Source organism: Pithys albifrons, chromosome 4 (genome assembly GCF_047495875.1).
Source record: "Pithys albifrons albifrons isolate INPA30051 chromosome 4, PitAlb_v1, whole genome shotgun sequence".
Taxonomy (NCBI): domain Eukaryota; kingdom Metazoa; phylum Chordata; class Aves; order Passeriformes; family Thamnophilidae; genus Pithys; species Pithys albifrons.
Genome location: NC_092461.1, coordinates 79,236,143 through 79,255,071, shown reverse-complemented (window position 1 = coordinate 79,255,071; position 18,929 = coordinate 79,236,143). Strand labels below are relative to the sequence as shown.

At 38.0% G+C, this 18,929-nt stretch overlaps 1 protein-coding gene across 1 annotated transcript in view; it reads left to right on the top strand.

Moving 5' to 3' along the window:
* Nucleotides 1–18,929, top strand: part of MYOM1 (myomesin 1) — a 75,617-nt gene that overhangs the window by 7,490 nt on the left and 49,198 nt on the right. The window contains exons 2-9 of the mRNA XM_071554743.1: nt 1,995–2,132; nt 6,221–6,431; nt 8,125–8,282; nt 12,191–12,283; nt 13,207–13,295; nt 13,420–13,455; nt 15,956–16,147; nt 16,718–16,879. Of these exons, the coding sequence (XP_071410844.1) occupies nt 1,995–2,132; nt 6,221–6,431; nt 8,125–8,282; nt 12,191–12,283; nt 13,207–13,295; nt 13,420–13,455; nt 15,956–16,147; nt 16,718–16,879 (1,079 nt within the window). The remainder of the gene's footprint in view (nt 1–1,994; nt 2,133–6,220; nt 6,432–8,124; nt 8,283–12,190; nt 12,284–13,206; nt 13,296–13,419; nt 13,456–15,955; nt 16,148–16,717; nt 16,880–18,929) is intronic.

Here is an 18,929-nt window from a genome sequence, read left to right as displayed (position 1 = left end):
TAGATTTCTGACCCTAGAGCTGAATCTGCCTTTCTTGGACTCCCTCCCTGGCTACCTTGAGCAGTGCCTGGTGTCAGACCCCACGGCATCTCTCTTGTGCCCTGCCTATGCCAATAGCCATGATCTATGCCCTGGCTAACCCAATAGTGCCAGATGGGCACCCTTGGCCCCAGTCCTGTGGTGTGTGCCACAGGCCGTCACTGACTCTGCTTTTCTTTACATGGAAAGCAAGATAAATGGTGAGAAGAAAGGAAGGAGGATGAATGCATGGTTGCTTTTACTGCCTGTGTCGAGCATTTTTTGGCAGTGGTTCTGTAGGCTCAGTGATGGTAGCTATAATGTGAGCTCCCAGGGGAGCACAGAGGAGAGTAGCTGCCTCACTGCCATGCCAGGTGAGCTGAATACAGCTGAGTCTGATGAGATGGGAACTAAGAGAAAGGAAGGGAAACTCTACCCTGGCGGTGATGGAAGTGGCAAGGCAAAAAGATGAGAGCTGAAAAGCAGATGTGAGAGGGGATGTGACATTCAGGCAAGGAACTAGGTGGAGAAGGAGAAGAAATTACATTAAGAAAGAAGACAGTAAGAGAACTGGAGAATAGGAGACTGATAAAGCAGGAACTGTGTAGGGAGAAAACTCAAGTCTGAGCAAAGGAATGGGTACAAAGAAACAATGGAAGGAAAGTTGGGAGAATGAAGCTGGACCAGTGTGATCTCACACACAGTCTCAACGGACAGATTATTGTCACATAGTTTGGAAATTCAGCACTCTTGTGCTGGAGACACATCTGAAGCTCGATACTTTTGCAGGCATACACCCTAAGGAAAACATTAGCCCTAGAATACAATATCTGTAACATTACATTTTCATGTGTAACATTCTAAGGGGCCCAGTGAGTTTTGATTATATGTGTACAACATGCCGTGCAGAGACACCAGTGTAAGCTGTCCATGGTATGAGAGGTAGGTTATCCCTGACAGTGGTACATGGCTGGGCTAATGAGCCATGCTGGGAAACCCTGTACCTTCATTCTGTACTTGTATCTGCACACATAAGTGGTGAGCTTACGCTGTGTACACAAATCTCCAGACCAGAAGCAAACTCACATGTGATTTCCTTTGGTGATGTTGCAACAGAGATGAATAAAAACTTTGGGGATTTATAAAACACTGACAACTAATGAGCATATTCCCTAGATCTGGATGTTAGAGATGTGTTGTTTTGGCAGAGGAGGATGGAGGTGTTTAGAGTTTTCTTAACACAACTTGTAACCATGTCAGAAATGAACCAAAAATGATTCCCTCAAATATGCTTCACATTCTTCACAATCCTTCCCAAGCTGGCAAGGAAGGGTGGCCATCCCTCTGGTTGACTTATTCTTTTCCACTTTTTTTCCATTTATCTGTGCTATGTTAAATGGTGCTACTTCACTCAGCTCTCTTCCTCCATTGGCTTGGAGTGATATGAGTGAGCAGTGGGAATGGCAACACTGGTGACTGAGCAATGCTCTGCCCTACAATTTCTGTAGAGAAAGTTAAATGCATCATCGCTTTGAACATATTTGCACACTGCCATTTTGTTTCAGGAACAGACAATTTCAGGACTGTAAGTTTTGGAAAAGTAGAGGTTATAAGTTTAGATACAATCTTCAGAATTACTCAGTAGCCTCAGTGACTTCAGATTTTACCAAAACTGTGTATATGAACTCCCCAAGTCCAAACTAAGAGCTATTAAATGTACATTTCCATCAGGTATATTGTTTATTCTCTCTATTTAGATTTAATATTAAGAGACATCAGTGCTATATTTGTCATGATGAATTTGTTAAAAGTACATTTAGTTGTGTGTTTAATATCACTGAAGCTATGGCTATAAAAATTATAAATTCTTGCTTATAAAACAAGACAGCAATATATTTTAGTACTTAAATTGTATTTTGGACTGCTTCTAAACAGCTTTTTTTCCCCTGAATTTAACAATATAGTTTTTATTTCAGATTGAAAAACTCCAATTTAATGATAGAAGATCAATCCTATAAGATGAGTCCCAAAGCAAAGAGAGCAAAACAGGATTTGATATCTGAGGACAAAGAGAATGAAGCCATAGACTACTCAGTGCCCATATTCACAGGACGGTATGTTCATTTTCATTTTGTTTGGTGTCTTATTTCTGACATTTCATTAACAAATTACAAAATAACAAATCCTTTAATCTATTTTTACACTCATGGAGCTCATGATGATAGTTTGCACTTCACACAAGTGATAAAAATACAAAGATAAGTCAACTGGTTGGCAGAAAATCAGACATTGATCACCCAGAGCCAGGACAAATGAATCTACATGTCTGGACTTTGTTTTGAAATGTCAGAGCCACTTTTTATGAAATTAAAATATAATTATAACCCTGCCTATTAGGCACCCAACAAGCATGTTGTCCACATTATTTACCTTATTCTTTTGGTTTGAAGACTTGTTCTGTAATCAAAGGTCTCTTACCAAGTGTTAAACATAGAAACAGTGAAACAATGTGCTAATGTCTTATCCTGGCACAGGGAAAACCTGGAATGAAACCAAACACTTTCTCAAATCCATTGTAATGATTCATACTGATCTTGTGTGTTGGTGGTATTTATTGCATGGTTACTGCGGGTGTAATACATCTTACTGCAGCAGTGTTCTCAGTAAAGCTGAATGTGAGCTTTATGTGGAAGCCAGAACCAACATGAGCAAGGAGGCTCTCCTGCCCTTTTTTGAGTATGGCATTGTAATTTTAGTAGGTATCTCCAGCAGTTCCAGCTTAGTCACTTGTTCAGATTAATACATACTGGGGTGTAGTGTGGAAAACTGGTTCCTGATTAGAGGCCAGAAGAAAAATTTCTTGCCTACCTGCAATTGAACAGAAACCTCCCTATAACTTGTCTTTCCTCTGCACAACAGTATTTTTCATGGGACACTTCCAAGTTGTTTCTGAGAGCCAGCGCTTTTCTGGCTACTGCTTAGTCAACACCCAATGGCACTTCTGCTTTGTATCCAAACTTGTGGTTTCACGTAAAACTGAGTTCCAGCTTGCTAGTGGAAGTTATTATTGCTCCAGCCTTCTGAGGACCCATGATGCTTTTGTGATGAGACCAGCAATTCTGGTTTTATTAAATCCCTCCCACTATCTATAGTCATTTTTTTCTCACCACTTGTACATTCCTGTATTGGAATCATTGCCCTTTCATCCAACCAACACTAAGAAACCAACTGTTGACTTTTAAAAAGATTGCTTTGGAATTTCATCTATATATTCTGTGATAGAAACACATATATAGTTATGAAATAGTCTCAAAAAAACTTGCAATAACATATTCTCAAGGCTTCTCACTACTTTTGCATCTCACCAAGTGTTTATACTTATGTAGCAGTAGATTCATCATCTGTCTCCCATGCCCTCAAGCACAAATATCCTCCCTTTTTATTGTATCTTGAATCTACAAAAGTAAAATTTATAGTATTGGGCAATAGTTGAAAAACATGACTTCTAATTAGTACTTTTTTTTTTTACAGGCCCCTGTGATCTTAGTACATCATGTTAACATATTAGCAAATCTTAAGAAATTATTTTATTATTTTTTTATGCGTACAGTATTATGTAACTCCACGTAATGGTGTGTAGCTTCATTTATTTGTGTCTGTGCCATACTTTGGGATCCTACATTAAAAGATACTGTCAGATTCTTCTGTCATTGTTACTATTCTTCTTTCTGTTATTGGTATCAACCTTACTTTTTACACATGGCAATTCAGAAACTTGTGTGTGTTTTTCTGCCACTGAAATAACCCAAAAAGTTTGTTTGATTTTTTTTTTAATTGGTTTAAAAGAGATTGTTAGGGTGCCCAACTCAACATGGCATGAAATGGTATCTGGTTTAGGCTTTTTTGTGTTGGCATCATGCTCATGACCACATGCCAAGGTCGTGGAAGTTGCATGCCACATTCCTGTCAGATGTTTATTTTTGTTTGAAAGATAACAGCTGAAGCCCATTGAACCATGTACATGTTATATGTCATTCCCAAATTCCCCTGTGAATTTGATGTGTTGTTTCCCATGGGCAGATAGCTCTTAAAAGGAATAGTTATTTATAAAGTTCAGCTCTCCGTGGGTTCATTGGAGCTCTTGCCATGCTGCTGGATGACCTTCAGCAATGTGTCACCATTTTCGTTATTTAGTTCTATTTTCATTATTTAGTTCTATTTCAGAACCCTCAGGTTCTGCTGTAAAAAAATCCTTTGCTCAGGTTATTCACTTTACAACTGTTTCTCTTAAGCACCTGGGCTAATCCTTGTGAAATAAAATTATGGACAGTCAGGCAGCATTCTAGACAATAAAACACCCCGATTTAATGCCATAGGTGCTAAAGATACTGAATGTGGCTTGTCAAACTATTTGCAACCACGAGGAAGCCCATGCCAAAGGACTGTAGATTACAGATACCCTTAAAATTATATTTTGTGTGTGCCACAAAATGGGTGTTTGATCTCGTCGTATCTGTTTGAAAAGTGTTTTCTACTGCAACCCTTGAGACATGACTGCAGAATCAATTCTTAAATGGTGCTGTGTGCTGTCTTAATACATTCGTCATTTCAGGAAGCACATTTGTCTTTGATCTTGGAAGATTATGACAGGAAGAAATTATTAGAAAATCTAAATATTTAATACTGTTGATCAAAAACATCTGGGGACCACAACTGCAGATGACTAAGATGAGTCCTGTATGAGTCTGAGGATATTCATCTGCTCCCAGAAAATGCTTAATGCCTTGAGGAACCAGTTCATACTGTGAAGTTGATGAGATCTTAACTACTGCAATTAAGGAGGAAATAACATCTGTTTGCCTTTGAAGAAAACATTACGGATTAATTTAAATTGAATGTAGATAACTATACTCATATAACTGATTTTTAAAATTTTTATTTTTAAAAGCTTGGCCATATATCTGCAGCTTCAGATTATATTTGTGGGGGCAGCTGACATGCCTAAGTGAAGGGAATCTATCATTCCACTGATTCTTTAAGGATCATCTTCTTAAAGCAGCCTGAAACACAGGAAGTTGAGTTTGACATAGGTCAAAGCTCTATGCTGTTAAGTAAGCGTTTTAGTCTTTTGAGCAATTTTTAAGTGTAATAAAGTTTACAGCGCATTCCACTGCTTGGCTGTCTTGCATCTCACCAAACTGACATCATAGATAAGAGGCTGGACAGTTAATTGTGAGCTTAAATTCAAACTTTATTGAGTATTGAGATGTGCTATCAAGAAAACAGAAAAAATCATTCTTTCTAATATTGCTTTGTAGTAGTAGTAAACATTTCATGATAAAATGGAGAGACTGTGCTTGAGTGCATACTGGAATCAGAGGCTGCTGTTTCTGTAGTGCTTGCAAGATGGCACTTAATGAGAACTTAAACATAATCTCTTTTCAGTGTGCTCTCTAATATTACCTTAAAGCAACTAAATTTAGCAGAAGGATACTATTGCTTCTTCTTAAGTCGAGGAACTCTCATTGTATATGCACTACAATAGCAGCTATAATGTCCTGAAAATGCCAAAACAATATGGTTGCAATGATGCATCCACATGCAAGTGGGGAAAAAGGATTTGAGCCACTGAGAGTAACTGTTCTTTGTGTCTCACCCCTGTAAAAAGCCTGAAGAGGATACTTCAAGAAAATCCTTAATCATCTTACTGAAAGCATTACAGGATTTAATTTCTATGAACAAAGAAAACTTTTTGTTTTATACAGTAATGTGGGGGTTTTGTATAAATGACAAGTGAGGACATTGTTATACAGCTACAATTGTCTCTTGCCCCTTTGGTGGTGGTGTTATGTTTGCTGCAGCCATAAGTCAATAAATGAAGATCTGTGGGTATGCCTTACACTAATCTTTATAGTGATGGAGATATAAAACCACAGCAGGACAATGGTTAAACTGAAAATGTGTATGGCATAGTTATAGGGAGAGGTGCTGAAAATGGCCATGTCTTTAGACAGTGAAATACTCTTTTTTTTTTTGCAGAACCCTTCCATGTTTCTGCTTTGAATACATATGAGACTGTAGTAGCGGAAATATAGTATGAAATAGTGTTGTCCACTGTAGCTGGCTAATTTGATAGAAAGGATAAATGGAATAAGTTCTCAGCATTTTCCAATGGGATTCTGCTTTAAAAAAATTCTTTCAGAGAAGTGAATATCAGTGGGATCACAGACACTGAAGAAGAGAGAATTAAAGAAACTGCTGCATATGTTGCCAAGAGGAACCTTTTTGCCACAGGTGAAGGAGTTAGTGTCAGCAAGGTGGCAAAGTCAACTTCTGAAGAGGAGCATCATGAAAAAAAGTCAAGGAAAGTAGCGATCCGGGAGTCTGCTGAACGTGTGGCCATGAAGAAAACGGTAAAAGAGTAGAAATTAACACCTAGCCTTCTAAACAGTGTGGGTCTCTTTTGCATAGTGTTTGTAAACTGCCTAGCATACCAGGACCCTAGTCTACTCCATGGGTAATCACAATAATGACAATAAAAAACCCAAAGTACTTTGAATGGAAGTATTTTGAATTCCTTAAAAGTCTTGTTACCCAGGCATCAGATGGATAAGGAAAGATGCACTGTGCCTGAGGCAGGCACCAGGCATACTTCTGTTGTGCTGGGAGAAAAGGACAGAGTAGAGGGCTGGGAAATGCTCCTTGGTCATGCCCACACCTAGTGAAATGGCACAGCATCCTTCACCTAGATAACAAGGCAGCTGCTGGGCAAAGAATAAAGGTGCCAATATATTTATCTTGCCCATGAGTTGGTGAACGGGTAATTTCTGAATTTTTATGGCCTGATAACAAGGTTGTCGAAAGTGTTCACCCCAAACTTTTAATCATAGGGTGTAAATTAGGGCAGAATTAGGTCTAAATTAGGGAGCAACATCTGGAACTGAATCTCTAATTGTGTGCATTATTGTTCACTTCTTAAAAAATAATACCCAGAGCATAGTTATAATATGTTATGAATAAACTGGCAGAAAAGTGCAAATATGTTTCATATAGCAAATTTATTATGGTTTTGAGCAGAAGAATTTACAATACACTTATAAAATGTCTTCGTGACATAAGGTTGGAAAGGGTGTAAACACTTTGAAGGACAAAATTCAAAATCATCTCAAAAATTGAGAAGGAATGAAGGTGAAATTTGATAACTAATAGAAATTACTACACACAGAAGGAAAAAATCAAGTAAATTTGGGATGCCTGGCTAGGCAGAAGTTTCTCAGGATCTGAGAGTTATAAAAGGTCACAAATTTAATGTCAGTCATATAAAAAAAAATGCCATTCTGGAGTATTATCACTAACACTTAATTAAACAATTATTTAATTTAACTTTAATTTGACAATTAAACAGTTATTTAATTGTGTTGGAGTCTGTTGGACCTATGATAATGAGTAGTTACTGTTTAATGAATGTTAAGGACAAATAGAACCTGTCCAGAAGCAAGAAAAATTTTAAGGAAAACAAGGTTTGTGCAATTAATAAAAGACTGAGAGGATTATGAAAGCTGTCTTTTAATAATCTGAATACAGGAACCTGTAATTATCCATATATGTGAAAGTGAGGGCAGAAAACAAATAGTTTAGTTTGCAGAAAGCAAGATTTATTGCATATTAGTTACTGTGGGAAGAGGAAAGATCCCATCATAAGGAAAGGTTTGAGAGCAGGTCAGAGATGATCTGGGCATACACAATCTTGCACTAGAGCAAAAGTATAGAAGACTTCTGAGTTTCAGGCCCATTTCTCAATTCACTCTGTATTTAAAATAATAAATCAGTAATTAAATTGGACCAATTATTTCACTTAAAATAGTTTTAAGAAAAAAAGCCGAGTAAAATTAAATCTTCCCAGCTATTGTAGAAAGCAAACTTCTGAAAAAATGGAAAGTTTGTTTTCTGTGTCCAGGTGAGATAAATACAGTATCTCTGTCTGAATTTTTAAATAAAAAATACAGGGGGCTTTGCAGTGTTTTTGTGTATTAATAATTTGCATTTCCAACTGCTGTTACAATCAAATTTTATAATCGAGTTTATAATAAAATGTTTCTTTTCCAGCTAGAAGAGACTCAGGCATTCCATAAAAAGTTGAATCAAGATAAACTCTTACATGCTCCTGAATTTATCATTGAGCCTCGTTCCCACACTATCTGGGAAAAGGAAAATGTTGTATTTCGTTGTTCTGTGGCTGGCTGGCCAGCACCCCGTGTTACGTGGTAAGTTTGTGTCTCTGACATTGAAAGTCACCTGATAACCAACATCTGAAGTCATCTCAGTGAATGTGATCAGTCTTCTCGAAAAATATAAGTTCAAGAAAAAAAATTGGGTAGATGAAAGGGCTGTCAAACACATTTCAAGTCACCTTGTGCAAAACGAGAGCAAAATATTAAAATACAAAATAATACTTTGCATAACAGCACTTGGAGTACATGGGGGGTTTATTTGATAGAGACATCAAATATATTCTTTCTGTCTAATGATGAAGGAAAAATAGCAGTTTAATTTATCATACTATCTTTAATAATGTTTTTCAAATACTTCTGTTTAGTGTACAAATGATGTTAATATCCCTGAAGCATTAAATCAGGCTTTTGTCAAGAGCAAGCTTCTTGACTGCTCAGCAGTTGTAATACTGTATTGCCATGAAACTGAAATCTTTTGATGATGATGTGAAATCTCAATGATGATGATGTGTTCACAGCAAACACATCAGTATTGTTTGAAGTCAAAGACTTCAGGTAGATCTGGAACCATCCAAATATTGTGAAAGCTTTGGAGTCTATTGGAAACATTTATTCACTTGAATGGTCCTTGTACTAAATCTTTGCTGTAAGAACTCCAAAATATCCACTTAGTCATAGCTGAATGTCTATTTTGACTTTAGGGTTAAAGTTCACCCTGACTGGAATTGAATTGAGCTTGATTAACAGTGAAATGTCAAGCTTTATTGTTTCATCATTTACTGAATCAATCTTTCTTGTCTCTCTCATGGCACACAGTTACCATCAAGCTGTTAAGATAATAACTTTTTTCCGGGCATTATATGAGATTTGATGATGATATTATTTAGTTTAATAGATTCTTCTAGAAAGTGTGTATAAAATGTAGGCATGTGTTTTTAAAATTAGCAAAGATTAAGACTGTGTTCAGCATTAATAGGAGTAGGTCCTATGGACCTTGTATTTGTGGAGACAACAAAAAACATCTACTATATTCTGATGTTGTATAATACTCATATTTTGCAATTTGCTGCTTGAATTGCTCAAGAGACTCTGCTTTTATTTAGGTCTTAAAAGCCTAATCTTGCGGCTTGACAAAAAATGCTACTAAAAGGTACATTAAATAGGCCAGAACTGATGTCCACAAAGTCACTTGATCTCTCCCCTTAGACTCTGACAACCAATAGCCAGGTTCTGCATGGACACATTTTTCCCATCATGTAAGGGTTTCAAGTGCCCTGTGATGACATTCCTCATGGAGAGGATTCCAGATAAACCCTTTGGAACTGGTCTCAGCTGGACATAAGGAATGGTCAGCTATGCTCATGGCTGTAACCCAGCTCTGTAACCTGAATCCTACCAAAGAACAGAAGAGCTGGGTCATTTTCACTTTGGTTGAGATTCACCTTATCCCCAAAACCTGACATGGTTAAGCCGAGCCTTCAGCTGTCTGTCTTTGCTCTCAATGTGTGCTTTCATGTGAGTGCTAAATGTGGATGGTGGAAATTAATACAACATTTTACAAACCCAAGGGGATTTCAGTTTGCCACAGGCTACTAAAGGGGAAAAAAGAGTTCACATCCATTTCAGCAGCTGTCTTTGCTCTGAGATGGAGAACAGTGCTGACCTGGATCTGTCAGCTTTCATTCAGCGTTTCTAACCAAATGTTAGTTGAGTATTCCAAATAGTCATTCTTTGTATAAGCAAAGAAGATCTTTTCATGCTGTGCCTGAAAAATTTTAAAGCTCCATGAACTTTCTCTAAAGAAAACCTTACTGCCTGATGCAGCTGTTCTGTCTCCCTTGAAAAAAAAAGCACATGGAAAACCCAGGACATTTGAAACCAGTAGCAGAAAGCATAAACTATCAGTGCCTAATGACAGTGGGGGATTGCAGTCCAACGTTAGCTAATGACTTGGCTATTTTGGAATTTGCGTTTCCAGAAATAACAAGTGGTCCTTTTAACTTATAAGCCCTCTTCTTCCCATAGATGACTATAAATTGAAACAATTGTTTTTCACTAACCTGAGAATGAAGACAAAAGAAGGGAAAGTCTCCTTGCAGATGGTATGGCTCAGTTAAAACTCGTTTCTGCACAGCACCCCATGCAACTGAACAGCTTCACTGCCAATACGATCCAAACATTGTCCAGCCCTTTGGAGAAAAGTTAAAGAGGTTATGGAATCAAGTCCTGTTTCACAGGATTTCATATTCTCTGGAAAATATTAGGAACTGATGGCATTATTCTGTTTTCTAAACTATTTGACACACTAGATGGAATATAAAGCTGTCTAGGTGTTCCCAGACAGATCAGTCTGGGGCGGCAGTACCTCACAAATGAGGTGAAAAGTGATGGCTAATGGATTACTCTTGCTGGACCCTTGTAATATTTCTTGTCTAAGCCAGGGTAATAGAGTAGGAGATCTGTAACAAGGTCAGGCATCTCTGCAATTGATTGATTTCTACAATAGGAAGTATTGCCCTGCACCAAGTCCCTTTTCATAGACATTTTACTGAGTAGAAGATCAGGATGAAAAGCATTAGGGTTTGTGGTCCTTGCTGACTTTGGCACTTGGAAAAATCCCAGTGTATTACTGTGCCCAAAAATTTGTAGCCTGGGAAATTTTGGAAATATTCTTTATTTCATAACACTGGCAGTGCTAAAAGACAGTTTGCAGATTTATTGGGGCTATAGCTTCATCTTGAGAGATACTAAACTAATAATATTCTTGAAAAATAAAATCACTAATTACTGATTTGTTTGGTGAAGTGGGACAAGCCACTGATACCAGGCCAATTACCTTTCCTGATTGAAAGTCATGAGTGATTTAAAATTTAAAATCTGAAATGAAGAAGCAAAGCTCTTTGTCTTGTTAGCTGTTATGAGGAGAAAAGGTTATTTAAGCTGCATCAAAGTAAGAGATGAAGATACTTTTATTTATCACCATTTATTGCTCCACTTTCTTTATATAGGTACCTTATGGAGAAGGGAAAACTACACTAAAGTAGGATACTCTCTCGGGAAACACTTTTTCTTTATAGACCTCACATCAATCCCAAATCTACTGAATACAATACAGTGTCTAATTTATTAGACTTCTATTCCCAGTTTATTCCATATTACCAGAGGAATACTTACTTGCTTAAGACAGGATTCACTCAGACATTTACTCAATTACCCCATGTATTGTCCATAATGGGCAACACTTTATGCAACAATTGGTAAGGAAGAATTTTCACAGAACAACTGTTTGTATAAATTCTGAAATTAGCAGTACCAGCTCACTATTGATCAGTACTTGTTAATTCATTCCTTCAGATTACATACTGGGAATTTTGAACAGGAAACTTTTCCTGCCTGAAGGTATTCCTGTACCAGAAAATACTCATAGTGTATACCAGTCTAACCCCATTTGGATGTCTGTTAAGTTAGCTATGCAAATGAAAAATAGTTAACTTTCTACCAGGCATTTTTGTGAATATAAAGGTTTTAAAAGTAGATCAAATATGCAAACCAAACAAAACGCGTATGATACTTAATAGGTAACGATGCTACAGAATTTTCATTGTTTGCAATTTACAAAACTCTGCGATGTCGCTCTTGTGACTCCTCCTTTCCTTTACAAGTAGTAACATGAAGTTCATGGTTATATAAACTGATTTTCATCCCACTCAAGGATATTTTCTTCTTTTAATTAGAAAATAAAACTTACCTAGGCAGGTCAAAGACAAAAAAAGAGAGGTTACACTTCCAGAATAGAGTCTTCCCAAGGAGTTAGACTGCTGTTTATCTAGGAGAAACATGGAGAAACTGATTTTCTATTTCAAATATCAGGAACTTGACCATTTAAAATATACAATTATCTACTCCTCTTTGTGACATTCTATTTCTTTCCTTTTCCGCAGGTACAAAAACAATGTGCCCATTGACGTACAGACTCACCCTGGCAAGTATATCATTGAAAGTCGATATGGGCTGCATTCACTGGAGATTACCACGTAAGGGAATGCTAGATATTTTAACAAACAGCTCAAGTTGAAATGTTGCTATAGACCGAGACCTGTAAAATGTGCATATAACTCTTGGGGATGTAAGAGATATCAAATAAGGTGGTATCCGAGATATGAGAGACATCAGCTAGGGTGAATGCTGTCTCCTAGATGTTGAAGAAGTGCTGGTTTACCTCTGTAGAGGATATGCAATTTACCTCAGTTATTTATCTGGATTATATATCTGGGTATTCTATTTATGGCTGAGTCAGAAACAAGTGGGACATTTGTAACTACTTTTCCCACTTGTCTATTTGTTGTGTGCAGGTAAATATGAAAAAAAATTAGTTAAGGCTGAAAATATGTGATTTAACTGTTTTTCAAATACAGCAAAGTTCATAATTCTTACTGAAATGAAGAACAGAACTGAGATGTCGTCATATACACAAGGAAGATCTTTCACCGTACTCATCCTCCACATGGGAAATTTTTGCAATCATTTTGAATTAAGAACATTGAAAACATGAGCCCCAATCAACAACAATCTAGATATGAGAATTTATATACTGGCAGATGCCCTTTGAAGATACTTTGTGAAATCTACCATTTCTACAACTTCCATGTTAGGCATCTCTTCATAGAAGACAGTAAATTAGGGATAAATATTATCAGATAGTTTTCTCTACTTGTGCTGTATTCTCAATTTCAAATATGTAAGTGGTATTTGAAAAGAGATATTTATTTCAAACACTGGGTTTTAAGACTGAGAATAACTTAATTGCTGCAATCAGTCCAGTGTCCAGTGCATGTCTCCCAAGCTTTTACTTTATAGATTTTACCCAGATTTCTAAGAGTTTACTTAATCTAAAATATAGGAGAGGCTGTAAGAATGAATAAATGTGTGTTTTACGTAATAATTTCTGTAATTTCAGATGTGAATTTGATGACACTGCCCAGTACAGGGCCTCTGCTATGAATGTTAAAGGAGAAGTTTCAGTTTATGCTTCCCTCGTGGTAAAAAGTAGGTTGCAAAATATTTCCTTCAAGTTTTTTCTGTTAAGATGCATGTTACCCATTTTGGTTTTGCATCTCAGAGCACCTTTACCTCTGGGTGATAGTGACTGGATTTGTCTTTTTCCATGTAGGGTACAAAGGAGAAATCGATGCAAGTCTTTTGCATGGTAGAAATCTTTCCATCTCTCCATGTAAGTTACACTATGTTTGTTTGACACTTCTATTTATAGTTATGACTTCATGACACATGATTAAGCAGAATATTTAGTAACATTATTTAAAAAGGAAGCAGGCCTGATTTACAAAGGTCCTGAGCTCTACAATTTCAAATAGTGTTAGCCTCACTAGCAGGAGACTGGCATTGCTTTCTAGGTCTATTGGCTCATGTAAGAAACATCTTGTTAATATTGCACTTTGCTGTGAAATAAAATCTGTCAGCAAGAGAGACACTTCATCTTTTGCAATATGTCAAACAGCCTGGGGAAAAAGCTAGGGGGTGCATGTGCCTGAGTAGGTGACTTAATTGTTCTTGTCTGGTGCCTCTGTGATTTCATGGGAAAATGCACAGAAAAGATCAAATATCCAGAACACAATTTGATTATTTGGGATATGAGAAGGTAAAAATTGTAGTTTGTTTTACCTGAGGACCTCACATTTTGGTGTGATTTACTGTATTGCAGAGATGCTTCCATGATGATACGACAATTCACCCACATATGCCATGTGGGTGGATGTGCTAGGGAACCCATCAAAGGCTTGACAGATGAGACTTCTAGACTTTTATTGTAGCAGCACAAATAGAATCAGAGATATGCTACAAAGGCATACTAGCTGGCATTTTTATGCCAAAGTTCTGAAATAATAGAAACAACATCATGTACCATATTATAAAATATGCCATACATTTGCAATGTAATTTGAAATCTATCACTTGGTTATGGGTAAGAAAGATGATGATTGACATATGTACATTGATCATAGGAAAACTGAGCATAGGCCAGTTGTGGAAAAGGAAAATGTGACCTTAGGTTTTGTCAGCTGAGCTGTTCTCAAAAGAAACATGGAAGCCCCTGTGCTGTGCATGTATATTTACAAGTGTAAGGAACTTAGGATATTTTGTTTGGAAGACTGCACATCTTGGGACACACAGCATGAGAAAAGATAAATTCAGGTGTAAGTACAGAAATGTGCCTGGGGGATTAGAAAGCTCATTTTATATTAATAGCTCACCCCTGTTCCCCAGGGGTCTGTGTTGGGTCCAGTCCTGTTTAACATCTTTATTGATGATTTAGATGAGGGGATTAAGTCCATCATCAGCAAATTTGCTGATGACACCATGCTGGGAGGGAGCTGTCGATCTGCTGGAAGGCAGGAGGGCTCTGCAGAGGGATCTGGATAGACTTGAGAGATGGGCTGATTCCAATGGGATGAAGTTCAATAAGGCCAAGTGCCGGGTCCTGCACTTTGGCCACAACAACCCCCTGCAGCGCTACAGGCTGGGGACAGAGTGGCTGGAAAGCAGCCAGGCAGAAAGGGACCTGGGGGTACTAATTGACAGGAAGCTCAACATGAGCCAACAGTGTGCCCAGGTGGCCAAGAAGGCCAATGGGATCCTGTCCTGTATCAAAAATAGCGGAGCCAGCAGGACCAGGGAAGTGATCCTTCCCCTGTACTCTGCATTGGTGAGGCCACACCTTGAGTACTGTGTTCAGTTCTGGGCCCCTCAGTTCAGAAAGGATATTGAGGTGCTGGAGCGAGTCCAGAGAAGAGCAACAAGGCTGGTGAAGGGACTGGAGCATAAGCCCTATGGGGAGAGGCTGAGGGAGCTGGGGTTGTTTAGCCTGGAGAAGAGGAGGCTCAGAGGTGACCTCATCACTGTCTAGAACTACCTGAAGGGAAGTTATAGCCAGGTGGGGGCTGGTCTCTTCTCCCAGGCACTCAGCAATAGGACAAGGGGGCACGGGCTTAAGCTCTGCCAGGGGAAATTTAAGTTGGATATCAGAAAAAAATTCTTTACAGAGAGAGTAATCAGGCATTGGAATGGGCTGCCCAGAGAGGTGGTGGATTCACCAGAGATTTTTAAACACAGATTGGACGTGGCGCTGAGTGCCATGATCTAGTAAATGGACTAGAGTTGGACCAAGGGTTGGACTCGATGATCTTGGAGGTCTTTTCCAACCCAATCGATTCTATGATTCTATGAAAAGGTTTATTTAGATTATAAAAGTAAAGGCTGAGTGGACACATGACTAGTCTAAGACAGAGCAAGGAGTTAAAAAGGGAAAGAGAAGAGCCACATAAGCTAAAGATCAACTTGACCTGAACAAATAATTAATCATAAACAGAAGACTTTATGTTGTAAAACAAACTGCATGATAAAACACGTGGATCTGAAACTTTGAAAATTCGGAAATTAAATTCTGCAGAAACCTCTCCCTGATAAAATGGACTATCTGTAAGAACTAGAGTTATATGAATAAATAAATTGTTGATTCTTTGTGATAGAAAGGGCTTGGATTATTTAACACTGCAATTACCTCTGTAGATGATGATTTAATACTTATATTGTTCCTATTTATAACTTAAACTTTAGCTGAGACTGTATTCATAATCACTGTGTACTTTTTCTTCCTACTGTTATCACAAAAGGAAAGGCAAAATAAACAGCTAGATTATTTTTTTCCCTTTATACAGTTGCCATTACCCCTCATGGCTACGCTTCCAGGTTTGAAATCAGCTTTGTTGACAAGTTTGATGTAGCCTTTGGCAGAGAAGGCGAGACAATGAGTCTGGGCTGCACAGTTGTTATCAATCCTGACATCAAACGCTTCAAACCAGACGTCGAATGGTACAGAAATGGTGAGAATGTTTGATAATGAGAAATAAAACTTCTTTCATGTAAATCTTTACATATTTCAGCATACGTGTGCATAATAATTTGGCCAGCACTTTCTTCTTTTTTTTCAACTATTATTTTTTCTTTTTCAACTAAAGTAGTTGAAAAATTTAGCATTTAGATGTGAAACCACAGAAAACTGATAAGGCACTGTGGAAATGTCTTCTAGGAAATTTTTCTTTCTTAAAAAATCTAAATTAGAAGCATTTCAATCAAATCTATATGGCCCATTTACAAAGTCCACATAGCTTTTACTATTTATTTATATGCCAAGACATTTCTTCAGTAGTCACACAAATATATTGTGCAACAGTTGATAAAAAAACCTGTTGCTTTCTAAAGTTATACTTCAAAATTGAAGACAGAATTGTCATGAGAGCAGAATTAGCTGTGATGGTGTTCAAAGACAGAAAGTGGTCTACGAAGAATAGTGTCTTGTGTATTTCCAATCTATTCCATTATATCTTCCATATTCAGAATGTATTCCTCAGTACATCCAGCTAGTTCTCATAATGAAATTCTCTAATTCCTAGGTGTTCTTATTACACCATCCAAATGGGTCCAGATGCAGTGGAGTGGGGAGCGAGCTTCACTAACACTGACTCATGCAAACAAGGAAGACGAAGGTCTTTACACTCTACGAGTGGCGATGGGAGAGTACTATGAAGAGTACAGTGGTTATGTCTTTGTTCGAGGTAGGATACTCTCTTGTGAACAAACCTCACTACAGAACTGAGAAAAACATGTTGGCAAAATCAGTCTCAGATATTTGAGTGCTTGTTTCCCCCCCCCTCCTCCCATTAAAAAGAGAATAATTATTTTCTATTAATAGATTCTAGCAATATAGTTTCCAGTTGTTATCTCTGTAAAAAATTCAACACGTATCTTTTGCTTTGATGTCACATGCCAGAACTCTGAACTCCTTTGGCATTCTGAGGAGGAAATTTAGGGCATTGATGTAACTTCACTACTCCTTATCACTTTCAGCTGGTGAAGACTACTGAACATAATTCATAAGGAGGAAAAATACAAATAATAATTAAAATGCATTTTTGTAACTATCTCACTTCTATCTAAACTGCATTATTTTTATCAAGATTTTGCGCACCTTTTGAGGGATTCTCTCTACTGCACAGTGCAGCAAAAACAGTACAGTGGAAGGGAAACAAAGATTTGTAGCTGGGGAAGCATATCTCATGCAGCAGTACAGTCTGACTGGCTGGAAAGCTGCTTTTCGGAAGAGATCCTGGTGGACAACAAAGTGAATATGTGCCCTTGCCACAAAGAAGGACAATAGCATCTTGTACTGCATGAGGAAGAGCATTGCCAGCAGGCTGAGGAGGTGATCCTTCCCCTCTACTCAGCACTGGTGAGACTCACCTGGAATGCTGGATCCCATTCTGAGATCCCCATACAAAAAGAGACATGGACTCATTGGAGTTAATCCAGTGAAGGGCTATGAAGGTGATTTAGATCTTGGAGAATCTCTCATATGAGGAAAGGCTGACAGAGCTGGGACGGTTCAGCCTGGAGAATACAGGTCTTAGGAGGAGTTTATCCACATGTATTTGCTCTGCTGACAGAGAGGAGTAAAGAAGACAGAGTCAGGTTCTTTTCAGTGGTGCCCAGTGCCAGGACAAGAGGCAATGGACATAAGTAAAAATAAGGAAAGCTCATTTAAACATAAAAAAGTCTACACTTTTTTTTCTTACTGTGAAGGTGGTTGAAAACTGGAACAGGTTATGCAAGCAGACTGTGTATCTCAATCCTTGGAGATACTCAAACTTTGATTTGCCATGGCCCTGGGCAGCCAGCTCTAGTTGACTCTGCTTTGAGCCAGGACTGAACTAGGCAATCTCTAGAGCTGTCTGCTAGTCTCAACCATTCTGTGATTCTCTTAAGTAATGCAGCAAAAGTGTTGAATTAAAATGTTATTTTTTCTGAGTGTTGTTTGCTTGTATCATGAAAGACTTCACTGAATGTCTCTTGAGAATTATTTCTTTAAAAGGAACCGTTGCTATCAGGTTGTGTTTGCCGATTCTCTATCTGTCCCAGCTGCTAAAAGCAGCTGAAGTATGTAATGCTAATTCAAAAGGCTCTGGAAAATCTTGGCTTTGAGACTATGTCCAGAATGGCTCTATGTTGCTAAGTCCAGCAGAGCTGTGTGAGATAACAGCCTGCTCAGAAAATACGACTGAAGCAGATGTTTGAAGCACCTGAAGAGAGTCTGTTGAAATGATCATCTGTGACAAGAAATAGGATTTGTCTTTCTTTATTTGTTTTACATTCTACAGCCATATAAATAAATGATTACCCTCAGTGCTATTACATCTTCTAGCAATGCAGGTATGACCTGGCTGTGAATCCACTACCCCTTTCACCAGGGCATCTTACTAGCCAATAGGTGTGTTTGCCAAATTCTAACTAGATTAATTATATTCTATGTTCCTATTTAAGTGGTCCCCACAACCTTGATTGGCTAGTATATTCATCACTGCTCCTCCTAAACTGTAGACAAATTTGGTCTAAATGGCTACCTATGGTATTTTACCTCGAGCAATTGTCTTTTTGTGTCACACATAGAAATCCCTGTGATGGAAGGGAGCAAAGCACTGATCAGGCTTATAACATTAGGTTTTCAGACAGGCTTTGAGAGCATGTGTGTCTCCTCTGCCATGGCTACAGGTCATCATTTGTCAGCAAGAAATCAGGGATGAAATCCTAGCCTCCCAGAGGCTGATCAGC